Source organism: Thamnophis sirtalis, unplaced genomic scaffold (genome assembly GCF_051295495.1).
Source record: "Thamnophis sirtalis isolate CommonGarterSnake01/CBP01778 unplaced genomic scaffold, rThaSir2_p1.2 scaffold_3, whole genome shotgun sequence".
NCBI lineage: Eukaryota > Metazoa > Chordata > Lepidosauria > Squamata > Natricidae > Thamnophis > Thamnophis sirtalis.
In genome coordinates this window covers 20445716-20467548 of record NW_028261383.1, presented here as the reverse complement: position 1 = coordinate 20467548, position 21833 = coordinate 20445716, and the positions used below count along the sequence as shown (strand labels likewise).

The 21833-nt window shown below is 45.4% G+C and overlaps 3 protein-coding genes across 3 annotated transcripts in view; all 3 read left to right on the top strand.

The window, feature by feature from the left end:
- Window positions 1-21579, top strand: part of LOC148047432 (uncharacterized) — a 52166-nt gene extending 30587 nt beyond the window's left edge. Inside the window, exons 9-10 of the mRNA XM_087711394.1 lie at window positions 12262-12723; window positions 20151-21579. Coding sequence (XP_087567520.1) covers window positions 12262-12723; window positions 20151-21462 — 1774 coding nt within the window. The 3' untranslated portion in view covers window positions 21463-21579. The remainder of the gene's footprint in view (window positions 1-12261; window positions 12724-20150) is intronic.
- LOC148047434 (uncharacterized) lies at window positions 208-5855 on the top strand. The gene is made up of 6 exons (XM_087711568.1): window positions 208-292; window positions 2079-2217; window positions 2696-2813; window positions 2946-3025; window positions 3676-3802; window positions 5384-5855. Exons 2-6 carry the CDS (start codon window positions 2137-2139, stop codon window positions 5800-5802), a joined length of 825 nt encoding a protein of 274 aa, XP_087567694.1. The 5' UTR covers window positions 208-292; window positions 2079-2136; the 3' UTR covers window positions 5803-5855.
- LOC148047433 (zinc finger protein 202-like) lies at window positions 15908-19003 on the top strand. Its single transcript, XM_087711136.1, has 5 exons — window positions 15908-16107; window positions 17051-17614; window positions 17877-17991; window positions 18118-18200; window positions 18848-19003. The coding sequence occupies exons 2-5, from the start codon at window positions 17117-17119 to the stop codon at window positions 19001-19003; spliced, it is 852 nt and encodes a 283-aa protein (XP_087567262.1). The 5' UTR covers window positions 15908-16107; window positions 17051-17116.
- Window positions 21580-21833: the final 254 nt, after the last annotated feature.

Below are 21833 nucleotides of genomic sequence, written 5' to 3'. Positions count from 1 at the left end.
AAACCGACCAGCCCCCCACCTTCCAATGACAGAGGGGACTGAGCATGCGCTCTTTCTCACAGCTGGAGGGAGACACGTGCTGCCCGGGGCAAAAGACGGGGAGGGCATTAACCCTTTCCATACCGCATCCTACTCTGCTTCCCCTCGATGTGAGCCTTAGGCTGAGGTTTTGCAGAGGCTGCAGGGAAACCTTTAGTGGATGCAGAGATGCACACCTGACTCAGAGTTCAACGAGTGGCGGGCTTTTCTTTGGCGGTGGAAGCGTGCATGGAGAGAAGGAAAAGTTCATCAGGTTCGGTGTTGTGAGAAGAGGGGAGCCCGGGCTCCCAGGTTTTGCGGCGGTCGGTCCCTTTGCATGCACGAGCCAGGTAGGGCGGGAAGCAAAGCTAAGGACCCGCCGCATTGGGAGAAACGAGGATTGCCAGAAAGGAGAGAGCCGTTTGCTCTCCGTTTCCACGGGAAAACCTCTGCAGGGAGGAAGAGGGAGAGGTCGGCTTTGCAAAACAGAGAGTTGTGCTTCCAAATCAGCCTTGACTCCTGGACCGTTTCTTGCAAATTTCTTGGTCCCGTTTTCAGAAGGGGTTTCCCTCGCCTTCTCTTTCCTAGGCGAGAGAAGTGAGCGATCGGAATCCCTCCGGCTGGCATTGCATGCAAAGCTGGAAGTCCGGGTGTAAGGCGTGCAAGGACTTGAACTGGGTTTCCTCTTTTCCCGCCTTTCCCCACTATCTCTTTGGTGGCTCTGCCGGCTGGTAAATAAGGAACCTGTTGCAAAAATGGCAGTGCATTGGCTGGTGGCTTGTTAATTCTGGCTTCTGGATTTCATCCAGGAGTTTGGGGCAGTTGGTTCATGGGGTTGTGTTGCCTCGTGTTTTGTTTTTTGTTTTACTAGAAATTTAAATCCTGTTTGATCTCGTTATTAAATCGGTTTAGATAGACTCTGACGTGAACTTTTTGTAACTGGAGACCTTTATAATTTGGATTGCACAAAGGGTAGTTCTTTCTAGGCAGCAGTAGAAATGATTTGATATAGTTAGGAAATAGAAACCTAAAACATATTTTAAATGTTTTGATTCCTTGATAGAAGTTGAGCCAGAAGAATACTACCAAACTTTCCCCAAACATATGTTATCTATTAAGATATCCCTGCTTTCGCAGACATTGGCGGGTTCATAAGAATTTCTTAGTTTATTGATTTTTGTTTGTTGGTTTAAGGAAGTTTGTTTGAACACTGTTTTCCATTTCGAATCTTTAAGATGGAAATCTTTCCTGGTTCCGAAGTAAACAGTAACAGAGTTGGAAGGGACTGTAGAAAGCCAGCCCTCTCCCAGAAAAATGAAATATCCTAGGAAATATTGAAAAGGCAGAACATTTCTCTGGATGTGAAAAGAAAGAAACATGTTTTAAAAGACAGAATAGCTGCCTGCAGCTTCCTGCCCATCCCCCTTTGTCAATGAGCCATTAAAGCCTGAGCTAGTCCACTTTACATAATAAAGAGTTTTCCTCTTCAGCTCCAGAGTGATGGGATTAAGGCATGATAATATTGGCCCTTTACCCAATTGACCACATGGCATCTGAGAACTCAACCAAACCTGGATTCAAAACTGCAGCCTAGAGAGTTGCCCCTGCATGGCCCCATGGGAGTCTGACAACCAATCAGAATACAAGCTCAAGATCAAAGGCCAGAGGGGGCATAAAACCAGGGACTCAGCTTCTCTTCCGCCCTTCCCTTCTCTTCTCCACCAATATTGAAACATGTGATCACCTTTTCTGTTCAGGACTCAAGCCGTGTGGTCCTGTCCACCATTAAGACCATCTTTCCAAACAGCCTCCATGTCTCCAGTGTCTTTTTCCCCACTTGGAGCCGAACCCAGAAGGACATTTCTTCCAACAGGACCTTTGGAGGTCATCTAGTCCAATTGAAGGAAGGCTGTACTAGGGATTCGACCCCCCGAATTGCCGACATTTGTGATCGACAAGCTCAGAGTCTTAGCCACTGAGCCACCTAGTCAGGCCAAGTATCTCTTGAGAGAAGTGGGTTGAATGGCCTTAGGAAACTTAGCCAAATCTCTTGTGTTTAGTCAGACCTGGGGAGATGCAGGAGTCCATTTTGGTGCTGGATTAGAGACCAGAGAGAAGATGGAGGGACAAAGCCCAACAGATGGAGGAGTTGGAGAAGGCCGTCCAGCTGCTCAGCCTTGGAGCTGTGGGAAGAATAGGGTAAGTCCTTGGCAGAACAGCCAAGAAGAAGCAGCCAGCAGTTCAGAGGTCCAATGCTGTGACTTCAGCAAAGTGCAGTTCCAGGAGGGGAAGAGTCCCCAAGATGTTTGCAATCAGCTTCACCGCTTTTGCCATCAATAGCTGCAGCCAGAAAGGCACACCAAGGCTCAGATGGTGGAGCTGGTGCTTCTGGATCAGTTCCCAGGCAATAGCCCTGGCCGAAGGCTTCTTGCTAACCCAGGAGTCTGAGAAGATGCAAGGAGAATTGCAGGTCTGAGAATGTAATTGTGGCAATTCTAATTGAATTTGTCAATGTCTCTCTGGTAGAATTTCCTGGGATTATGAACTCCTAAGACCTCTATTCTCACTCTCCAAATTCAGTGATGGACATTGGGGTCTGCTGGATTGAGAGTGCAATATGATAATTCATTTCCATCTCTCTACTCTTCCCTCCTTTATCGTGCCACATCATTTCTAGAAGTCTTTAGAAGCTGTGACTGAGTATCCCGAAGAGAGGGAAGATTCATTCAAACCCTCTCAAGACCTGCAGTTATGGGAGAGCCTTCAGAAAGATCAAAGTCAAGGTGTGATGCCAGGTAACAGAGGCTCTTTCCATGGAATGTGAGGGTTGGACGTCCTGCCAATTTTTTTGCTTGTCTTGAGTGGAATCTGTTTTTGGCTGTTTCTTGATAATAATCTGCTTTTACCATTTTTTTTTTGTCTCACAGATAATAGAAAGCTGTCGTCAATGTTTTTAGAATCAACTTTTTGTGTTGGAGTTGAAAGAATGGCTGAAACTCTACCACAGGTAGGAGAAGAAATAGTGGAAAGGGGTATGAAACTTGAATGGGTTTCATTTTGTTCTGTAGTTTAATGTATAATATTGATGTTTCTATGCAGGGCAAATTTTAGAGCAGGTCATTGCAAATTCACACTGAAATTAAGCTATCTGTTCCTTCTGGTGAACTTTCTTCACCCTCCTGCTTCAGGCTCAGATTCAGTTGACCAGATGTTGTATCAGATCTTTTTTTGCTCCCCCAGGGTCATTCTCAGATACCCTTACAAGCTCTCCAACATTTACATGAAGGTGTGGAGTGTGGGTAAGGGTTGGCCCCTCAGTGAATAAACTAATCCATTGGCAAAGATATCAGATGGGTTTCCTATTTGTCCTTCTCCCCGCCCTACAAAGAATTGGAGTCATTGATAAGTAGTAGGTTTAAGACACAGCTATTAATTGACCAAGAAAACTATTTTAGTTAGCTTCACATTCCAAATCTTTCTAACTTGATCAAATATGTTTCAGTTGTGCCGTCAGCCAGAAACTGGGAGATCTCATTTTAAATTCTGCAGAAGTTGCCCATTTTGTTCACTGGATCTCTCTCTTTGAATTGGGGAAAGAAAACTGCCAAATTATTTCTGGAATTGTCTGTTAATAGGAAAACTTACCTCCTTGTTCAGGATTTTTTGACCTTTGAGGAAGTGGCCGTGTATTTCTCTGAGGAGGAGTGGTCTCAACTGGATGCTGATCAAAAAGCACTGTATGGTGAAGTCATGCTAGAGACTTCCAGGAATTTTGCTTTTCTAGGTAAGAATCCCTATCATAGAGAAGACATGGGGAGGGGGCTTAGATATTATATTACTTTTTATTTATAATCTGCCTTCATTATTTTTTGTAAATAACACAAAGCAGCACACATATCAAATACTCCTGTCAGCGTTCCAAGTATCATGCAAAATTAAATCAGAGTCCAAGGCAAAACGATCCTGAAAGTTCCAATTTAATAAGTCAGACATCTTGGCTCATCTGTAGAATCCCAATTCTGGAAGTTACCTAGGATTCCCACCCAGCTGAAAGTTCATAATCTTATCCCCACACCCACAAATCCATCATATGGTCCAATCTTCTTCTTCCACACTGGCATCCCCACCCAGCTGGTTCCGGTCAGATGCAGAGGTGTGGAGACAAAAGATGATCTTGGGCTTCTAGAAAAGAATGACAACAACACATTCCACAATTCTACTCCTTTCTATTCCCCCTCCCAACTATTACACTAATGAAACAGCATAATGAAATCAGAGAGAGTATGGCAGGCCAAAGACCCTAAAAGGGATATTACTCTTTCTATTTTCCCTACAATAAAACCCTGTGATATGGGCTGGGCTGAGAGAGACTGGTCCAAAAAGAAGCCCTAGGTAAGATCATCACCCAGACCAAACATGTCAAACACAAGGCTTGCAGGCCAAAACTGGCCCGCGATGGGCCCAATTCTGTTAAGTGGAGCCACCCCGGAGATAGGAAGGCACTGATCACTGCCAACCCGGCTGGATGCCCCTGAGATGCACAAAGGAGTGCTGGAGGGGGGGGGGGCAATGATGTCTGGCAGCAGCTTCAGCCCACTTATCCCTTGGCTGCCACATTGTGGGGTAACGCTGTAACCGCCAGCTCGGCTCTCAAAGCAGCAGGCAGAGGCATGGTGTGGGAGGCACATTAACTGGCCTGTGATGGTTCCATGTGTGGCCCATGGGGCTTTTCCAGAGATGGTGAGGGACTGGTCCCCACTGTCCACGGCCAAGCCCCCTGGGGCATTCCTTGTGCACACAGGATGTGGCAAGCACAGGGGGGGACTGGGGTGTCTGGGTGCAGCCTGCCTCCCCATTGGCCAGTGCACTCTGGGGATGCTCAACCCATGTGCAAGTAAGTCCAACCACTGCGCCTGCCGGGCTGGCCCTCCAACCAGCAGACGGAGCCAGTAGTGCGGGGAGGAGGCACGCAATCTGGCCCACTGGATGTGCTGTGGCCAACCCGCCCACTCCATTCCTCCATCAGCCTGCTTACCCACAGCCACAATGGGGCAAGTAGCCCCGCAGCATGTTCGGCGGGCCACATCACATGCCTCACCTCTGTGCCTCTGCCTCCACCTGGTGCCGCCGCCTGCAAGTGAAGGCAGGCTTCAAGTGGCTGCAACTCCCCGACCTTATGGGCTTCTCCCTCAGTCCAACCCTGTCCCCTAGCTCTTCTGCACACGACCGGAACACAAATGACTTCAAGCTGGCCACACCCACCTGCCCCCTCTCCAGGGTAACCACAATGCTGACGCGGCCCTCAGTGAAATAGAGTTTGACACCCCTGATTTAATAGTAGATTTAAATGGAATAATATTTTTAGCCCTAGGCAAGATGAGTGCGAAAAGGAAGAGCTATTCCATCGAGTTCAAGAAAGGAATCGTGGAGGACTCTCGAGGCAAGAATCTTACGGTTTTCTGCAAGGAGAAGAAGTTGGATCTCCGAATGGTCCGAAAATGGCGAGCAGAGTACGAGAACCTCAGTCAACAGGCAGACGAGGGAAATGCTAAGAAGCGCAAATGTGGATCAGGTCGGCAACCATTCTTCCCTGAGCTGGAAGACATCATCTGTGAATGGATTGCTAACAGGAGAGCACAGGGTTTAGTTATACGCAGGGCTGATATTCAAGCATTTGCCCTTGCAATGACAGCACAGTTAGGAATACCCCCAGAAGAATTCAAAGCTTCCAATCGTTGGCTAGATGGCTTCCTTCATCGATATAAACTGTCTCTAAGAAGATAGACGGCACTGTTTAATCTGGAAGATACTGGTTATTAAAGGACACTTTCATTCAAGTTCTTTGTTGATGGTATCAATACAATAGCAGAGTTGGAAGGGACCTTGGAGGTCTTCTAGTCCAACCCCCTGCCTAGGCAGGAAACCCTATATCATTTCAGACAAATAGCTATCCAACATCTTCTTAAAGACTTCCAGTGTTGGGGCATTCACAACTTCTGGAGGCAAGCTGTTCCACTGATTAATTGTTCTAACTGTCAGGAAATTTCTCCTCAGTTCTAAGTTGCTTCTCTCCTTGATTAGTTTCCACCTATTGCTTCTTGTTCTACCCTCAGGTGCCTTGGAAAATAGTTTGACTTCCTCTTTTTTGTGGCAATCCCTGAGAGATTGGAACACTGCTATCATGTCTCCCCTAGTCCTTCTTTGTATTAAATTAGACATACCCAGTTCCTGCAACCGTTTTTCATATGTTTTAGTCTCCAGTCCCCTAGTCATCTTTGTTGCTCTTCTCTGCACTCTTTCTAGAGTCTCCACATATTTTTTACATCACGGCGACCAAACCTGAATGCAGTATTCCAAGTGTGGCCTTACCAAGGCATTATAAAGTGGTATTAACACTTCACGTGATCTTGATTCTATCCCTCTGTTTATGCAGTCCAGAACTGTGTTGGCTTTTTTGGCAGCTGCTGGCTCATATTTAAATGGTTGTGTCAGGGCTGCAGCGGTCCCTTTAAGAATCTTTGGCCACTAGGAGTCCACTAGGACTCCAAGATCCCTTTCACAGTTACTACTATTGAGCAAGGTACCACCTACACTGTTCCTATGCATTTTGTTTTTGTTGCCTAAATGTAGAACCTTACTCTTTTCACCATTGAATTTCATTTTATTAGATAGTGCCCAATGTTCAAGTTTGTCAAGATCTCTCTGTGTCTTAAGCCTATCTTCTGGAGTGTTGGCTATTCCTGCCAGCTTGGTGTCATCTGCAAATTTGACGAGTTCCCCATTTATTCCCTCATCCAAATCATTGATGAAAATGTTGAAGAGTACGGGTCCTAAAACAGAGCCACCCTGAAAATACGACCTACCCCAAAAATAAACCTAGACTGATTTTTTGGGGAATAGGCCTAATATAACCCCTACCCCAAAAATAAGCCCTAGTGAAGGAGGTGGGCACGGCCAGCACACGAGGCAGCCCTTCCCTTCCCCAGTCACCTCATAGAGGCTTGGCCCCTTAATCGCAGCCTGCAGATTGGCTGAGCCAGAGAGGCCTGGAAGCTGCCTCTTGTTCTGTCTCTCAGCGCCTGGAGGTATTTCAAGCGCACTCTTTTACAGCCCCAACCCTGCCACAGCACCGGGGTACCTCACAACTGTGGACCCCTCCTGCAGCTCACCTCGTGGCTCTGGAGCAGATGGCGACCATGGTTTGTGCTCCACTGGGCCTGGAGCTCAGGTCTTGCTGCTGCTGTTGTCTTCACCATCCTAGCAACAGTGCTCCTGCCTGGCTGGGTTGAATCGTCCCAGATCAAAAACCACCAGGCTGCCAGGGCCCTTTCATGAGCTGCAGCTGGAGGAACCATGCTGCCTAAACTGTCCACCGCCAACTTTGGACTGCTGAGCGCCAGCCTGCATGCCTATTTGGTGCTGAAGACGCTGGGCTTACATCTATGCTGAGCCCGATGCTCTTCAGATCCTGGCAGGGGGCTGCAGCTCTCTTGCCATATGTGCGAGGCAGGCACGGAGCTGCCCCTGGCCGCCTTGCTTCCCCGACCACAGGTCGATGCTGGAATAGCCCATCTGTTGAAGAGATGAAAGGGCTGGAATGTTGTAGCCATCTATGCAGCTCTTGTCCTCTTACCTACAAAGAGGCAAGTTCCTTTGTAGCCAGTGAACTGTGTAAGATCTTTTTCCATGATCCATTCTGTGATCTCTATTGGGATAAGGTAAGCAACCAGAGCATAATGGGCAGGCCATCAGTTTCACAACTTGACCGTCTCACTGAGGAAGGGGCACCTATTGTGACCGAGGCTTCCCAAGAGCTCCTTTTCCCAGCAAAAACCCCTTTTATTAATTTGCTGTGAATTCTGCCTGTTTGTCCTACATAGTGGTTGTTGCAGTCCTTACACTATATGTTGCAGATGATTCCTGTTTCTTTTTGGAGGGCCTTTCAGATACCACAACAGACAGCCGTGGTCCCTTAATTGGTTCCAGGAGATGCTATGAATACTTAAAAGGACGAGTCCCAAACACACACGACTTAACATGTGACCCTTTGTTTCAGCCAGAAGAACTTTCTCTGTCCCTTCTCCTATGTCAGTGACCTTCCCAGCAAGACCAACTTCCTGTCTGCCTTCTGTGGTCGTCCCCCTCTTTTTGTAGGGATCAGAAAAAAGAGAATGAATACATGTAGTCCTCTACTTACAACCAGAATTGGGCACAAAGTTTCCCGTGCTAGATGAGGAAGTGGTTAAGTGAATTTTGTCCATTTTACAACTTTTCTTGCCGCAGGTGTTCAGCGAATCACTGCAGTTGTTCAATTAGCAAGACGGTTGTTCAATGAATCTGGCTTCCCCATTGATTTTGTTTGTCAAAAGATCACAAAAGTTTTAATCACTTGCCTCCAGAAGTTGTGAATTCTCGAACACTGGACGTTTTAAAGAAGACATTGGACAGCCATTTGTCTGAAATGGTATATGGCCTTCTGCTAGAGTATGGGATTGTACTAGAAGACTTGCAAAATCCCTTCCAACTATTCCTGTTCGTATTCGTATTACTATCCCATGAGGAAAGCAAGGAATAGCTGGTTTGGGGGAAAGGGTGGCTGTTTCAGGACCTTGGAGAGCTCCCAGCACAAGTTCCTATGAGTTGCCTTAACCTTGTCTGAAAGGGACACCACCCTAAATTGATTGGGTGTCTTCATCCTCTTTGCATTCTGAAAAGGAAAGCTCATGCTGAAAGTAACCCAATATTTAGTTAGAAAAAGCACTGACAAAAATCAGAGCCCTCAGAAGAAGAGCTCGATGTATCCCACGCCTTTTATCTTGGAATCATCAAGCAGGCCATCCCTGGCTGAGCTCACACCATCATCCTTCTGGTTAACAGCCAGACGTGCCTTGCGTCACAGAGAGCCAACACAGGCTTCGCTGTAAGCTCTTATCAGCTTGAACATCCATAGCTGGGGCTGGCTAGACAGCAGTAAGATACACTAGTCAGAAGACCCAGGGTGTTCCGCTCTCCCACTATTACATGTGAAAATAAATCTTGGACATAAATATTTTTTAGCTTGAGGGTGAGTCTCAACAGCCATGCCAGTGATATAGGGGCATCATAAACCTGGGACCAATGGTGGGATTCAAATAATTTAAACACCGGTTCTCTGCCCTAATGACCAGCTGGGTAGGCATGCTCCTGGACCACTCCGGAGGTCTAGTCTTGGGCCTGGAAGGCCTCCCGGAGGACTCCAGAGGTCATAGGCGGTTGATGGGGGAGGGCTTTGCACACCACCCGCACCCCATTTTTGCTAGCAGTCTCACTGCAGGCTGATCCTTTGCTATTCCCAGACTGGCCCCGTGGGCCCAATCTAAACATCATGCAGGATGGATCCGACCTGTGGGCCTTGAGTTTGACACCCATGCCTTAGAAGCAACACTTTGAAAGATGGCCAACCCAACCCTCTGAACCCAGCACCTTCCCAATTGTTCAGCTTTTCGGAAGGATGCAGAGATATGAGGATGTGATTTTTTCAAAGGAAAACACCATTGATTGATCCTGTTCTGGGCTATCTTGCTTATCCAACTCTCCTTTGTGATATCTCCGGTTGGCCCCATTCCACAGTTGGTGGCCACTATTTTAGCTTATTTACTGTATATATCCTAGCAGAGTTCAATCTTACTGGGTTACCCAGTACACTGTTTTCCCCTCACCCCAAATGTTGCAGTGGGGACATTTAAGTCAAAGAAAATTTCTCAAAAGCCAGAAAGAATCAAAACTCTGTGAGTAAGTGAAGTTGGGCTCTTCCATCCTTCACTCTATCTTCTCAGCTCCGGAAGGAAACAAAACATGAGGAATAAGATCTAATTAACTGTTGTGATGTAATCGCCAGACCGAGACAGCTGGCAAGCAATAAGGCCATGCAGATTGACAGATGCCCATACCTGTTGTTCAGTGGTGGGATTCAATTTTTTTTTACTACCGATTCTGTGGGCGTGGCTTGGTGAGCGTGCCAAGGGAAGTTTACTGCAAAATCCCCATTTCTTCCTGATCAGCTGGGACTGGAGGCAGAGAATAGATGGGGGGGCGGGGCCAGTCAGAGGTGGTATTTACTGGTTTCTGTTACCAGTTCTCCAGAACTGGTCAGAACCTGCTGAAAACACCTCTGCTGTCGTTTCTATGGTGTAGTGGTTATCACATTTGCCTCACATGCCAAAGGTTCAAAACAAAGGCTCATCCTCGGAATTGGAGCCATTCCTTGCTCAAAGAAAAGGCAGGAAAAGGCTGCATCACTATGACAAGTAGGAATCCCATTCTCTTCTGTTGGAAGAAATGTCCTTCTGGGTTCGACTCCAAGTGGGGAAAAAGACACTGGAGACATGGAGGCTGCTTGGAAAGATGGTTTTAATGGAGGACAGGACCACATGGCTTGAGTCCTGAACAGAAAAGGTGATCACATGCTTCAATGTTGGTGGAGAAGAGAAGGGAAGGGAAAGCAAGGGAGGAAGAGAAGCTGAGTATCTGGTTTTATGCCCTCTCTGGCCTTTGATCTTGATCTTGTATTCTGATTGGTTGTCAGACTCCCATGGGGCCATGCAGGGGCAACTCTCTAGGCTGCATTTTGAATCCAGGTTTGGTTGAGTTCTCAGATGCCATGTGGTCAGTTGGGTAAAAGGCCAATATTATCATGCCTTTACTCCCATCCCCCTGGGGCTGCAGTGGAGAAGTCTTTATTATGTAAAATGGACTAGCTCAGGCTTTAATGGCTCATTGACAAAGGGGGATGGTCAGGAAGCTGCAGGCAGCTATTCTGTCTTTTAAAACATGTTTCTTTTCACATCCAGAGAAATATTCTGCCCTTTCAATATTTCCTAGGATATTTCATTTTTCTGGGAGAGGGCTGGGTGATAACTTCCTACACTTCTATTTCATTGGTGAGGGAATGAATGAGGGGAGGCTGATTTCAAGCCACCAGTCAAGGAAGGCTGGTCACCCCAAGTGAGCAGACAGTGAAAAATTAAAGTGTCTTGAGTTTCAGCTCCCAGAATTGTGAGCATGAGGGAAGAGGGAGGGTTTCCCACGCATAGCTTGCCTGAATCATCTTGAGCACAGGAGGAGGAGGTGGGAGGGGGAGATCTCTTGAGGTGCGTCAACTAGGGATTTTGCCAATTTCTCAGGAAATTGAGGAAAATGAGCTTTAACAAAGATTTCCTCAATGTCCACAAATCACACATAGTTCCCAGACATTAAAAAGAGGAAGTTCTAAAACTGGATAAATGAAAAGGCTAGTCTTTTAGAGAGACGCTTTCCTTTCACTCCCAGGCCCATCATCCTTGGCCCCCGTGAAACCTGCTCTGATCTGCGCCTTTGCAGGATCCCCTCGCATAGCACACAGAGTCCACCAGGGGTCTTTCTCGTCAGCGCTTGGAAGGGATGGGCAGCCCCCTTTAAGAGCGAACTGAGCATGCGCCTGGCTCTTTCGGGAACTCAAAACTTCCCGGGAAAGGCTGGGATCGTGTCTGCTTTTTCTGCGGCGTCCGATTCTTCTTCCCTTCGCTGTGAACTTTCGGCTTAGCCAAGAGGCCGAGAAGCTGGAAGGAATTCTCTCACGGGTGGAGATGCAGGCGTGACTCGGAGTGAGTGGGACTCTTTCCTCTGACGCTGGAGGGGAGCCTGGGGCATGCAAAGCTTCGTCAAGTTCCAAGTGGCGGAAAGCGGGGTGGGGGTGGGGGTGGAGAGTTCGGGGTACATCTTACATTTTTCTCTTTCAAGGCTATAATGAGCAAGTGAATAAGAATTGTAAGGAACAATGTCAACCGGTTCATCCAAAAGAGAAAAACAGGAATTTTGCAGATCAGATGCAAACAAAGATTGATAAAAAAGCGATCTCAAAGTGAAATTAAAAAAAGCTTTCCTTTGGTCAATCATCTCCTTAGCCATACAATCATTGATAAGGGAGAAATACCATATAAATGTATGGATTGTGAAAAGAGCTTTAATAAATCCAAGCATCTCATTTCCTTTAAAGAGACACATTCAGAAGAGGAACAATATACCTGTGTGGAATATGGAAAGACTCTGTTGTTATGACTCTCTTACAATCCATCAAAGGAATCACACAGGAGAAAGACCTTATAAGTACATGGAGTATGGGAAGGCTTTTAATTGTAGCACTAGTCTTAATTCCCACAACGTGATCCATATAGCAGAAAAGCTATATTAATACATGGAGTGTGGAAAGACTTTTACTAGTAACAGTCACCTTAATTCCCACAAGAGGATCCACACAGAGGAGAAGCCTTATAAATGCATGGAATGTGGAAAGGCCTTTAATTGTAGTACTGATCTTAATTCCCACAAGCGGATCCACACAGGAGAGAAACCATATCAATGCATGGAGTGTGGAAGGACTTTTACTCGTGGCAGTCATCTTAATTACCACAAGAGGATCCACACAGGAGAGAAGCCTTATAAATGCATGGCGTGTGGAAAGGCCTTTAATTGTAGCACTGATCTTAATTCCCACAAGCGGATCTACACAGGAGAGAAGCCATATCAATGCATGGAGTGTGGAAGGACTTTTACTCGTGGCAGTCATCTTAATTCCCACAAGATGATCCGCACAGGAGAGAAGCCCTATCAATGTTTGGAGTGTAGAAAGGGCTTTAGGAATAATTATCATCTTGCGTCCCATGAAGTGATCCATACAAGGGAAAAAAACCCTATGAATGAATGGAGTGTGGAAAAAGCTTTCCAAGAAGATTCACTCTTGCTTGCCATTGAAATATTCACGAATGGGAGAAGCCATATCAATACAGGTGATGAAAATAACTGAATTCAGATATACTGGGTGAGACGGTGACTAGAGATAATCAATAAGACAGAAAGTATTATTTAGTTTAAAACCAGTTGTGTCACTGGTTCTGCAACCCAACAAGACAGACACAGACTTCAGAGGAAAATTAGAACTGCAGAAAAAACAATTACTATCAACCTGCCTTCCATTGAGGACCTGTATACTCCACGTATCAAAAAGAGGGCTGTGAAATATCTACTGACCCTCACAACATGGACATAAACTGTTTCAACTTCTACCCTCAAACTGACACTATAGTGCACTGTACACCAGAACCACTAGAGACAAGGACAGTTTTTCCCCGAACGACATCACTCTGCTAACAAATAATTCCCTCAATACTGTCAGACTATTTACTAAGTTTGCACTACTATTAATCCTCTCATCGTTCCTCTCACCCATCTCCTCCCACTTATGACTGCAGGACTGTAACTTTGTTGCTTGTATCCTTATGATTTACATTGATTGATTCCTAATATGATTTGATTCTTATTTGCACCCTATGACTATCATTACATGTTGTACCTTGTGATTCTTGACAAATGTATCTTTTATGTATACTGAGAGCATATACACCAAAACAAATTCCTTGTGTGTCCAATCCCACTTGGCCAATAAAGAATTCTATTCTATTCTATTCTATTCTATTCTATTCTATTCTATTCTATAAACCTGAACACATTTATATTCAATGGAAGAAGGTTGAGATGAAGAGCTCTAAAAAGGAGCCACAACTGTGGGAAGTCCTATAAACACACATGCAATAGTTTTTCTCTAGTGAAGGTGCCAAATTCTTTTTTCCTGTGGAATGACAAGGTTTCAGACAAAATCTAAAATTGATTTTTTTGGGGGGGTCCATACTATATACCTGTAGCCTTAGATCAGTGGTGGGTTTCAAATTTTTTTCGAACCTACTCTGTGGGTGTGGCCTCCTTTGTGGGAGTAGCTTGCCGGCCATGTGACCTTGTGGGAGTGGCTTGCTGGCCATGTGTTCTCTCTCTCTCTCTCTCTCTCTTTCTCTCTCTCTCTCTTCTTCCTTTTATCTCTCTGTCCCTTTTTCTTTCTCCCTCTGTGTGAGTGTGAGTGTGTGTGTGTGTCAGTGGTGGGTTTCAAAATTTTTTGGAACCTCTTCTGTAGGTGTGGCCTGCTTTCTGAGTCCACTGGTGAAACCTCTTCTAACCAGTTCGGTAGATTTGACGAACCGGTTCTACCGAACTCTGTGCGAACTGGTAGGAATCCACCTCTGCCTTAGATTAAATTAAAGAAGTATAGTCAGTGTGATTATTTAACAGGTGGTCAATATATCCCAAAGGAAAAGGGGAATTCAAAGTGTTCTGGCATCAGAAGCTGTCGAGCATTAACTGAGGAAAGGGACTTTTGAAAACTGCAGAGCCTGAAATAAAGTTAGAACAATCGCTGCAGGAATTGACCATAGAGATCTGCTACATTGGGATGAGATGCAATTCACTAAGGAATTACTACTACTATGGGTTTGGGAATCTCACTCCAGCTTGCAATCATTTACTCAAAAGTGGGCTTTCAGATCTCTGAGGTAGCCAGACAGGAATCGTGGCCAGACAGGCTAACTCTTTTGTAAGGCTATTATACTACTATATTCATACTCTGTTGTAAGGCTGCATTAATAGAATTGGGCAAGTCTGAAAGTAGAAATCTGCCATTGCTTAAAGGTGCTTCTAACAGAGAGATGGAAGGCATGTGCATTGAACCAATAAATAATAAATAAAGGTCTGATGCATCAATGCACACTGTTTTTAAGATTCCTTCCTTGCCAGTTATGCAACTGCATACTCCTCCCCCTTTTATTTAACATAGCATTAAGTAGCATCTGTTTTCCTTGTCACTCAAGGGGATTTCCACAAACCTTTACAAGCTCCTTGTGCTGAGGAAATATCTATACCTTTAAATCTATTAGCTTTGTCCAAAGGCAGTAACTGTAAAGGAACGTTCTTTTAGAGGAAAATGATTAACTAGCCAAGCATTCAAGAAGAACCTAGATGAGTCATAGACACATTTTATAGGACTACATGAAATACAGAATACATATGGGAGAATATTTGAAGTTTAGGGTTGGGATAAGGGGTCCTTTGTGGTCTCTGAGCTTGGTGGTTTTGCCGTTTTCGGGCCGTTTTTTGGCCTGTTTTGGGCAGGTTTTTCAGCCACTGTTTTCAGCCAGTATTTTCAGCCATTGTGAGCTCCATTGTTTTCCCTGTTATACAGGAGATTTGCAGCATTTTTCCCCACCAGTTTTGGGCCTGTTTTCCAGCCTATTTTTTGATTGCTTTTGGCCTATTTTCAGACAAATTTCCCGGCCGGCACCTCTGGCTGTATTTAAGTACCCTGCAGGCATTGAGTTTGACACTCCTGTTGTAAATGATTCTGGCTTTTGGGGGGGCATCGCAGAAACCACAACAGACAGCAATGGTACCTTAATTGGTTCCAGTAAGTTGTCACGAATCATTTATTTTCAGTGGCATTGTGATTTTGAATGGTCACTGAATTATTGCCAGTCGAGGTCTATCTGTGCATGACTGGCTTGATATTTGCTTTGTCAGGCAAACCTTTCCGATGACTGCTGACCTTGTTGGACCTTAGGAGTATTCTGAGTTTCAACTCCCAGAACTGTGAGCATGAGGGAAGAGGGAGGGTTTCCCACGCATAGCCTGCCTGAATCACCTTCAGCACAGGAGGAGGAGGTGGGAGGAGGGGATCTCCTGAGGTGCATCAACTAAGGATTTTGCCAATTTCTCACACTGACCTTCAAGAAAACGAACTTCAAAAAGATTTCCTTTATGTTTAGTTCCCAGATATTAAGAGGAAGTTGTAAAACTGTATAGAATCAGCCACTTATTTGGAAAGGCACGACTTCTGGAGAGATGCTTTCCTTCCACTCCCATGCCCATCATCCCTGCCCCCCCTCCCCCTGCCCCGGGAACCTGCTCTGGTCTTCTGCACCTTTGCAGGATTCCCTGACGTAGCGCTCAGAGTCCACCAGGGGTCTCTCTCGTCAACGCTTGAAAGGTATGGGCAGCCCCCTTCTAGAGGGAGCGAACTGAGCATGCGCCTTGCTCTTTCGGGAACTCAAAACTTCCCGGGAAAGGCTGGGATCGTGTCTGCTTTTCCTGCGGCGTCCGATTCTTCTTCCCTCCGCTGTGAACCTTCGGCTGAGCCCGGAGGCCGAGAGGCTGGAAGGAATTCTCTCACGGGTGGAGATACAGGCGTGACTCGGAGTGAGTGGGGGTCTTTCCTCTGACGCTGGAGGGGAGCCTGGAGCATGCAAAGCTTCATCAAGTTCCACGTGGCGGAAAGCGTAGGGTGGGGGTGGGTGGGGTGGAGAGTTCGAGGTCCCATGTTCCCCTGCCATCAGGTGGAAGAAAGGGACCCGGAGGGCGGCTCCGCACCTGCCGGGTTTTCTCCCGGAAGAGATCAGGGTCGCCAGAAAGAGGTGGCCCATCGACCCTCCGTTTCCTCCGGCAACCCTCTGCATGCAGAGAGAGGGAGAGGTTGCCTTCCCAAAAGGCGCAAAATGGCTTGATTCCTGGAGAATTTCCTGCAGATTTCTCGGCCCTTTTCCAGGAGGGTTTTTACCTCGCCTCCCTTTTCCTGGCCCCAGAGAAGCCACCTGCCAAAGTCCCTCCGGTTGCCTTTGTATGCAAGGCTGCAGTTCCGTGTGTAAAGAGTTGAGTGCAAGGCGTGTAAGGACTGGAACTCGCTTTCCTCATTTCCTGCTTTTCCCGCACCTTCTCTTTGGTGTCTCTGCCGGCAGGCAAACAAAGAACCTGTTACAAGAAGGGCCATGCCTTGGATTTCTCTCTCTCTCTTTTATTAGAGACATACTTTGGATTGTGCAAAGGGTTGTAGGCAGCAAAAGAAATGATTTGATATGAATAATTAGGAAATAGAAACCCAAATTATATTTTAAATGTACTTATCCAATATTTTGATTCCTTGATGGAAGTTGAGGCAGAAGAGTCCTAGCAGACTTTCCCCAAACAAACAAGTCTATATAATAATATCCCCCCACCCCTGCACAAAAAAACCCAATTGCAGAACTTGGTGGGTTCATAAGAATATTGTTTGCTTGTTCCTTTGTTTGTTTATTTATGTATGGAGGAGGATGCTCAGTATTCAAATTTCCCACCAGGTTGAACATCCTTGTGGTTTCCATTTCAGTTCTGTAGCTGTAATTTTTTCCTGATTCCTCTGGAGACCAAAGAATCTTGTGAGGGAAGAGGCTGAATGGTGTTAGGAGGGTTGGCCAGACCTCTCGTCATTAAGAAGACCTGGGGAGATTTTGGAGTTGGATTAGAGACCAGAGAGAAGATGGAGGGACAAAGCCCAACAGATGGAGGAGTTGGAGAAGGACGTCCAGCTGCTCAGCCTTGGAGCTATGGGAAGAATGGGGGAAGTCCTGGGCAGAAGAGCCAAGAAGAGGAAGCCAGCAGTTCAGAGGTCCAATTCTGTGACTTCAACAAAGTGGAGTTCCAGAAGGGGAAGAGTCCCCGAGATGTTTGCACTCAGCTTCATCACCTTTGCCGTCAGTGGCTGCAGCCGGAAAGGCACACAAAGGCTCAGATGTTGGACCTGGTGCTCCTGGAGCAGTTTCTGGCTGTCCTTCCCTCAGAGATGGAGCAATGGGTGCGGGAGTGTGGAGCAGAAACCAGTTCCCAGGCGGTGTCCCTGGCCGAAGGCTTCTTGCTGACCCAGGAGTCTGAGATGATGCAAGAAGAGTTGCAGGTATGAGAATGTAATCTTGGCAGTTCTAAAGAGATTCTTTCTGAATTTGTCAATGTTTCTCTGGCAGAATTTTCTGGGATTTTGAGCTGCTAAGATCTCTTGTTCTAGTCTTCCTCCAGACAATGAATTTGGGTCCATTTTTCTGTTGTGGCTTTCCAGCTTAACCGATGGACTTTGGTGTCTGCTAGGCTGAGTGCTCAATATTGATAATTTCTATCTCTCTACCCTTCCTTTTTTTCTCGTGCCACATCTTCTCCACAAGTCCTTGCAAGCTATCACCGAGTATCCCCAGGAGTGGAAAGATTCATCTAAATCTTCCCAGGAGCTGCTATTCAGTGAGAGCTTCCAGGAAGATCAAAGTCAGGACACCTCTCCAGGTAACAGAAGGTCTTTCCATGGGATATGAAGTTTGGACATCCATCCATATGATTGTTTTGTTTGTCTTGAGTGGAATCTCTCGCTCTCTTTTTAACAGTCTGCTTCTACCATTTTCTGTCTCACAGGTAATAGAAATCTGTCCTTAGTATTTTTAGAACCACCTTCTCCTTGTGATAGAGCTGAAAGAGTGGCTGAACTTCTGCCTCAGGTAAGAGGAGAAATATTGGAAAGTTACACAACACGTGGAATGGTTTCATTTCATTTTATTCTGTATAATTATCATGGAATTTTTGTTTCCAAGGAAGACACATTTTAGACAAGATCTTTGAAAATTTACACCCAGCTTAACCTACCTGTCCCTTCGGATAAGCTTTCTCCACCCTCCTTCTTCAGGCTCAGATTTCATTGATCAGATGTTGTCTTGACCTGAGGTCTTCCTCCTGTCTTCCAGGGTCATTCTCACTACCATTACAAGCTCTTCCAACACTTCCATGGAGGTGTGGAGTAGGGGAAAGGGTTGATCCCTCAGTTGATGAAGCAGTCTATTGGCAAAAATATCAGATGGATTTTCTCTGTGTTTCCTTCTGCCCACTCTAGGAAGAATTGGAGCCAGTGATAAGTAGTGGGTTTAATACCCAACTATCAGTCTGCCAGGGAAACTATTTTAATTGGTTTCACTGAAAGGCATCACAATTCTCCCAGTGTGATGAAATGTGCTTCAATTGTGCCATCAGCCAAAAGCCGTGTGATCCCATTCTGAATTCTGCAGAGGATTCCCATTTTGTTCATAGGATTTCTCTGCTTGGTGAAAGAAAACTGTCACATTATTCTTGGGAAACTTGTTTCCTTGTTCAGGATGTGTCTTTTGAGGAAGTGGCCGTGTATTTCTCAGAGGAAGAATGGTCTCAGCTGGATCCTGACCAAAAAGCTCTCCATGGGGAAGTCATGCTGGAGAATTCCAGGAATCTGGCTTACCTGGGTAAGAACCTCTTTCTGTGCTCAGGAACCTAGAGAAGGGATGGGTGGGTGGAGGGCTGAGACATTTCTAATAAAAAAGATCACTTTTTATTTATATCCTGCCTTTATTATTTTTTGCAAGTAAGTTAAGGCAGTGGACACATCCAGTGCTCCTTCCTCTTCCTATGGTCCCCCAATGATAACACTCTGATATGGGTTGGGCTGAGAGAGAGACCGGCCCAAAATCACCCAGCCAGCATTCATACTTAAGATGGAACTAGAGCTCACAGTCTCCCAGTTTCTAGCCTGGTGGCGCAGTGGTTAAATGCAGCACTGCAGGCTACTTCAGCTGACTGCAGTTCAGCAGTTCGGCTGTTCAAATCCCACTAGGCTCAAGGTTGACTCAGCCTTCCATCCTTCCGAGGTGGGTAAAATGAGGACCCGGATTGTCGTTGGGGGCAATATGCTGACTCTGTAAACCGCTTAGAGAGGGCTGAAAGCCCTATGAAGCGGTATATAAGTCTAACTATTGCTATTGCTTTAACCATTGGACCAAACTGACTGAGGTGTGCCCACTTGTGTTCTGAGTTTGGCATCATTCTAAGTTGAGGATGGGAAGCTATTACCAGCCAGAAGATTTATTAACTTTCAAAGATTCTTCTCTGAAGACAGATGGAGATATTTCACTGAAGTTAGGCAGCTGGTGGGTATGTTGCTGTCCTAGCATTATACAGTGTCCAAACCCTTTTGGGAGCTTGTGGTGAAAAGAATTATCCCAAGTCTCTAAACGGCTCCAACACACTCAGAGATTAGATCAGGCATTTGTCTTATTTTGTTGGGATGTCACCCAATTCTGATACCTGAGAATTGGTGGGAGCCCACTTCAAAATCTGTCTTTGGAAGCACTGTAGTTTGGAATCTTCATGTTTGCAACACAAGTGCCAAAATATATTGATGATTCTTTTGCTAAATTTCAGATTTGTTCGTTTTCCTAGTTTGCTACATTTTACATTTTTCTCTTTCAAGGCTATAATGTGCAAGTGGACAAGAATTGTAAGGAACAATGTGAACCGGTTCATCCAAAAGAGAAAAACAGGAATTTTGCCGATCAGATGCAAACAAAGATTGATGAAACAAACCCATCACAAAGTGAAATTAAAAAAAGCTTTCCTTTGGCCAATTGTCTGCTTAACCATACAATCATCGATACGGGAGAAATACCATATAAACGTATGGATTGTAAAAAGAGCTTTAATAAATCTGAGCATCTCATTTCCCATAAAGAGATACATTCAGAAGACAAACAATATAATTCCATGGAATGCGGAAATATCTTTTGCTGTTATGACTCTCTTACAATCCATCAAAGGAATCACACAGGAGAAAGACCCTATAAATGCATGGAGTGTGGAAAGGCCTTTATTTGTAGCACTAGTGTTGATTCCCACAAGAGGATCCACGAAGGAGAGAAACCATTTCAATGCCTGGAGTGTGGAAAGAACTTCATTCGTATCAGTCATCTTAATACCCACAAGATGATCCACACAGGAGAAAAGCCTTATAAATGTATGGAGTGTGGAAAGAGCTTTACGAGTAACACTTATCTTAATACTCACAAGAGGATCCACACAGGAGAGAAACCATATCAATGCATGGAGTGTGGAAAGAGCTTTATTCGTATCGGCCGTCTTAATTCCCACAAGAGGATCCACACAGGAGAAAAGCCTTATACATGCATAGAGTGTGGAAAGAGCTTTAATTGTAGCACTAGTTTTAATTCCCACAAGAGGATCCACACAGGAGAGAAACCATATCAATGCATGGAGTGTGGAAAGAGCTTTACTCGTAGTAACGGTCTTAGTTCCCACAAGAGGATCCACACAGAAGAGAAGCCATATCAATGTCTTGAATGTGGAAAGAGTTTTAGGTGGAATTGTGCTCTCACCTCCCATAAAAGGATCCACACAGGAGAGAAGCCATATAAATGTATGGTATGTGGAAAGGGTTTTAGGAAGAGTTGTGATCTTACTTCCCATAAAAGGATCCACACAGGAGAGAAGCCATATAAATGTATGGAATGTGGGAAATGTTTTAAGAAGAATTATGATCTGGCTTACCATAAAAGGAGCCATACAGGGGATAAACCATATGAATGCTTGGAGTGTGGAAAAACGTTTACTTGTAACAGTAGTCTTAAAACCCATAAGTTGATTCATACAGGAGAGAAGCCACACCAATGTATGGAGTGTGGAAGGACTTTTACTCGTAGCAGTCATCTTAATTCCCACAAGATGATCCACACAGGAGAGAAGCCCTATCAATGTATGGAGTGTGGAAAGGGCTTTAGGGACAATTATCGTCTTACGTCCCATGAAATGATCCATACAAGGGAAAAAAACCCTATGAGTGAATGGAGTGTGGAAAAAGCTTTCCAAGAAGATTCACTCTTGCTTGCCATTGAAAGATTCACGACTGGGAGAAGCCATATCAATACAGGTGATGAAAATAACTGAATTCAGATATACTAGGTCGAGACGGTGACTAGAGATAATCAATAAGACAGAAATTATTATTTAGTTTAAAACCAGTCGTGTCATTGGTTCTGCAACCCAACAAGACAGACACAGACTTTAGAGGATAATTAGAACGGTTCACCCACAAAACCGCGCTCGACTAAACCGTGCCCGACTAAACCGCGTCGCTGACATCATCAACAGGACGACAACAGCGCGGAGACAGAAGCACGCTGTAAACCCTAAACCTAAAATTAACACCTAAACCTAACCCCCCTAAACCTATTCCTAACCCTAACCCTAAACCTAACCCTTAACCTAAACCTAATCCTAACCCTTAACCTAACCCTAACCCTAATCCTTAACCTAAC

What these genes read in the sequence shown, in the direction of transcription:
- LOC148047433 (XM_087711136.1), top strand. Translation starts at nt 17,117, where the DNA reads ATGGTGTTAGGAGGGTTGGCCAGACCTCTCGTCATTAAGAAGACCTGG. An exon ending in AAGTCAGGACACCTCTCCAG is followed by an intron (nt 17,992 to 18,117) that starts GTAACAGAAGGT and finishes TCTGTCTCACAG; the next exon opens with GTAATAGAAATCTGTCCTTA. An exon ending in TGGCTGAACTTCTGCCTCAG is followed by an intron (nt 18,201 to 18,847) that starts GTAAGAGGAGAA and finishes TTCCTTGTTCAG; the next exon opens with GATGTGTCTTTTGAGGAAGT.
- LOC148047434 (XM_087711568.1), top strand. Translation starts at nt 2,137, where the DNA reads ATGGAGGGACAAAGCCCAACAGATGGAGGAGTTGGAGAAGGCCGTCCA. An exon ending in GGAGCTGTGGGAAGAATAGG is followed by an intron (nt 2,218 to 2,695) that starts GTAAGTCCTTGG and finishes CATCATTTCTAG; the next exon opens with AAGTCTTTAGAAGCTGTGAC. An exon ending in CAGGAATTTTGCTTTTCTAG is followed by an intron (nt 3,803 to 5,383) that starts GTAAGAATCCCT and finishes TAATATTTTTAG; the next exon opens with CCCTAGGCAAGATGAGTGCG.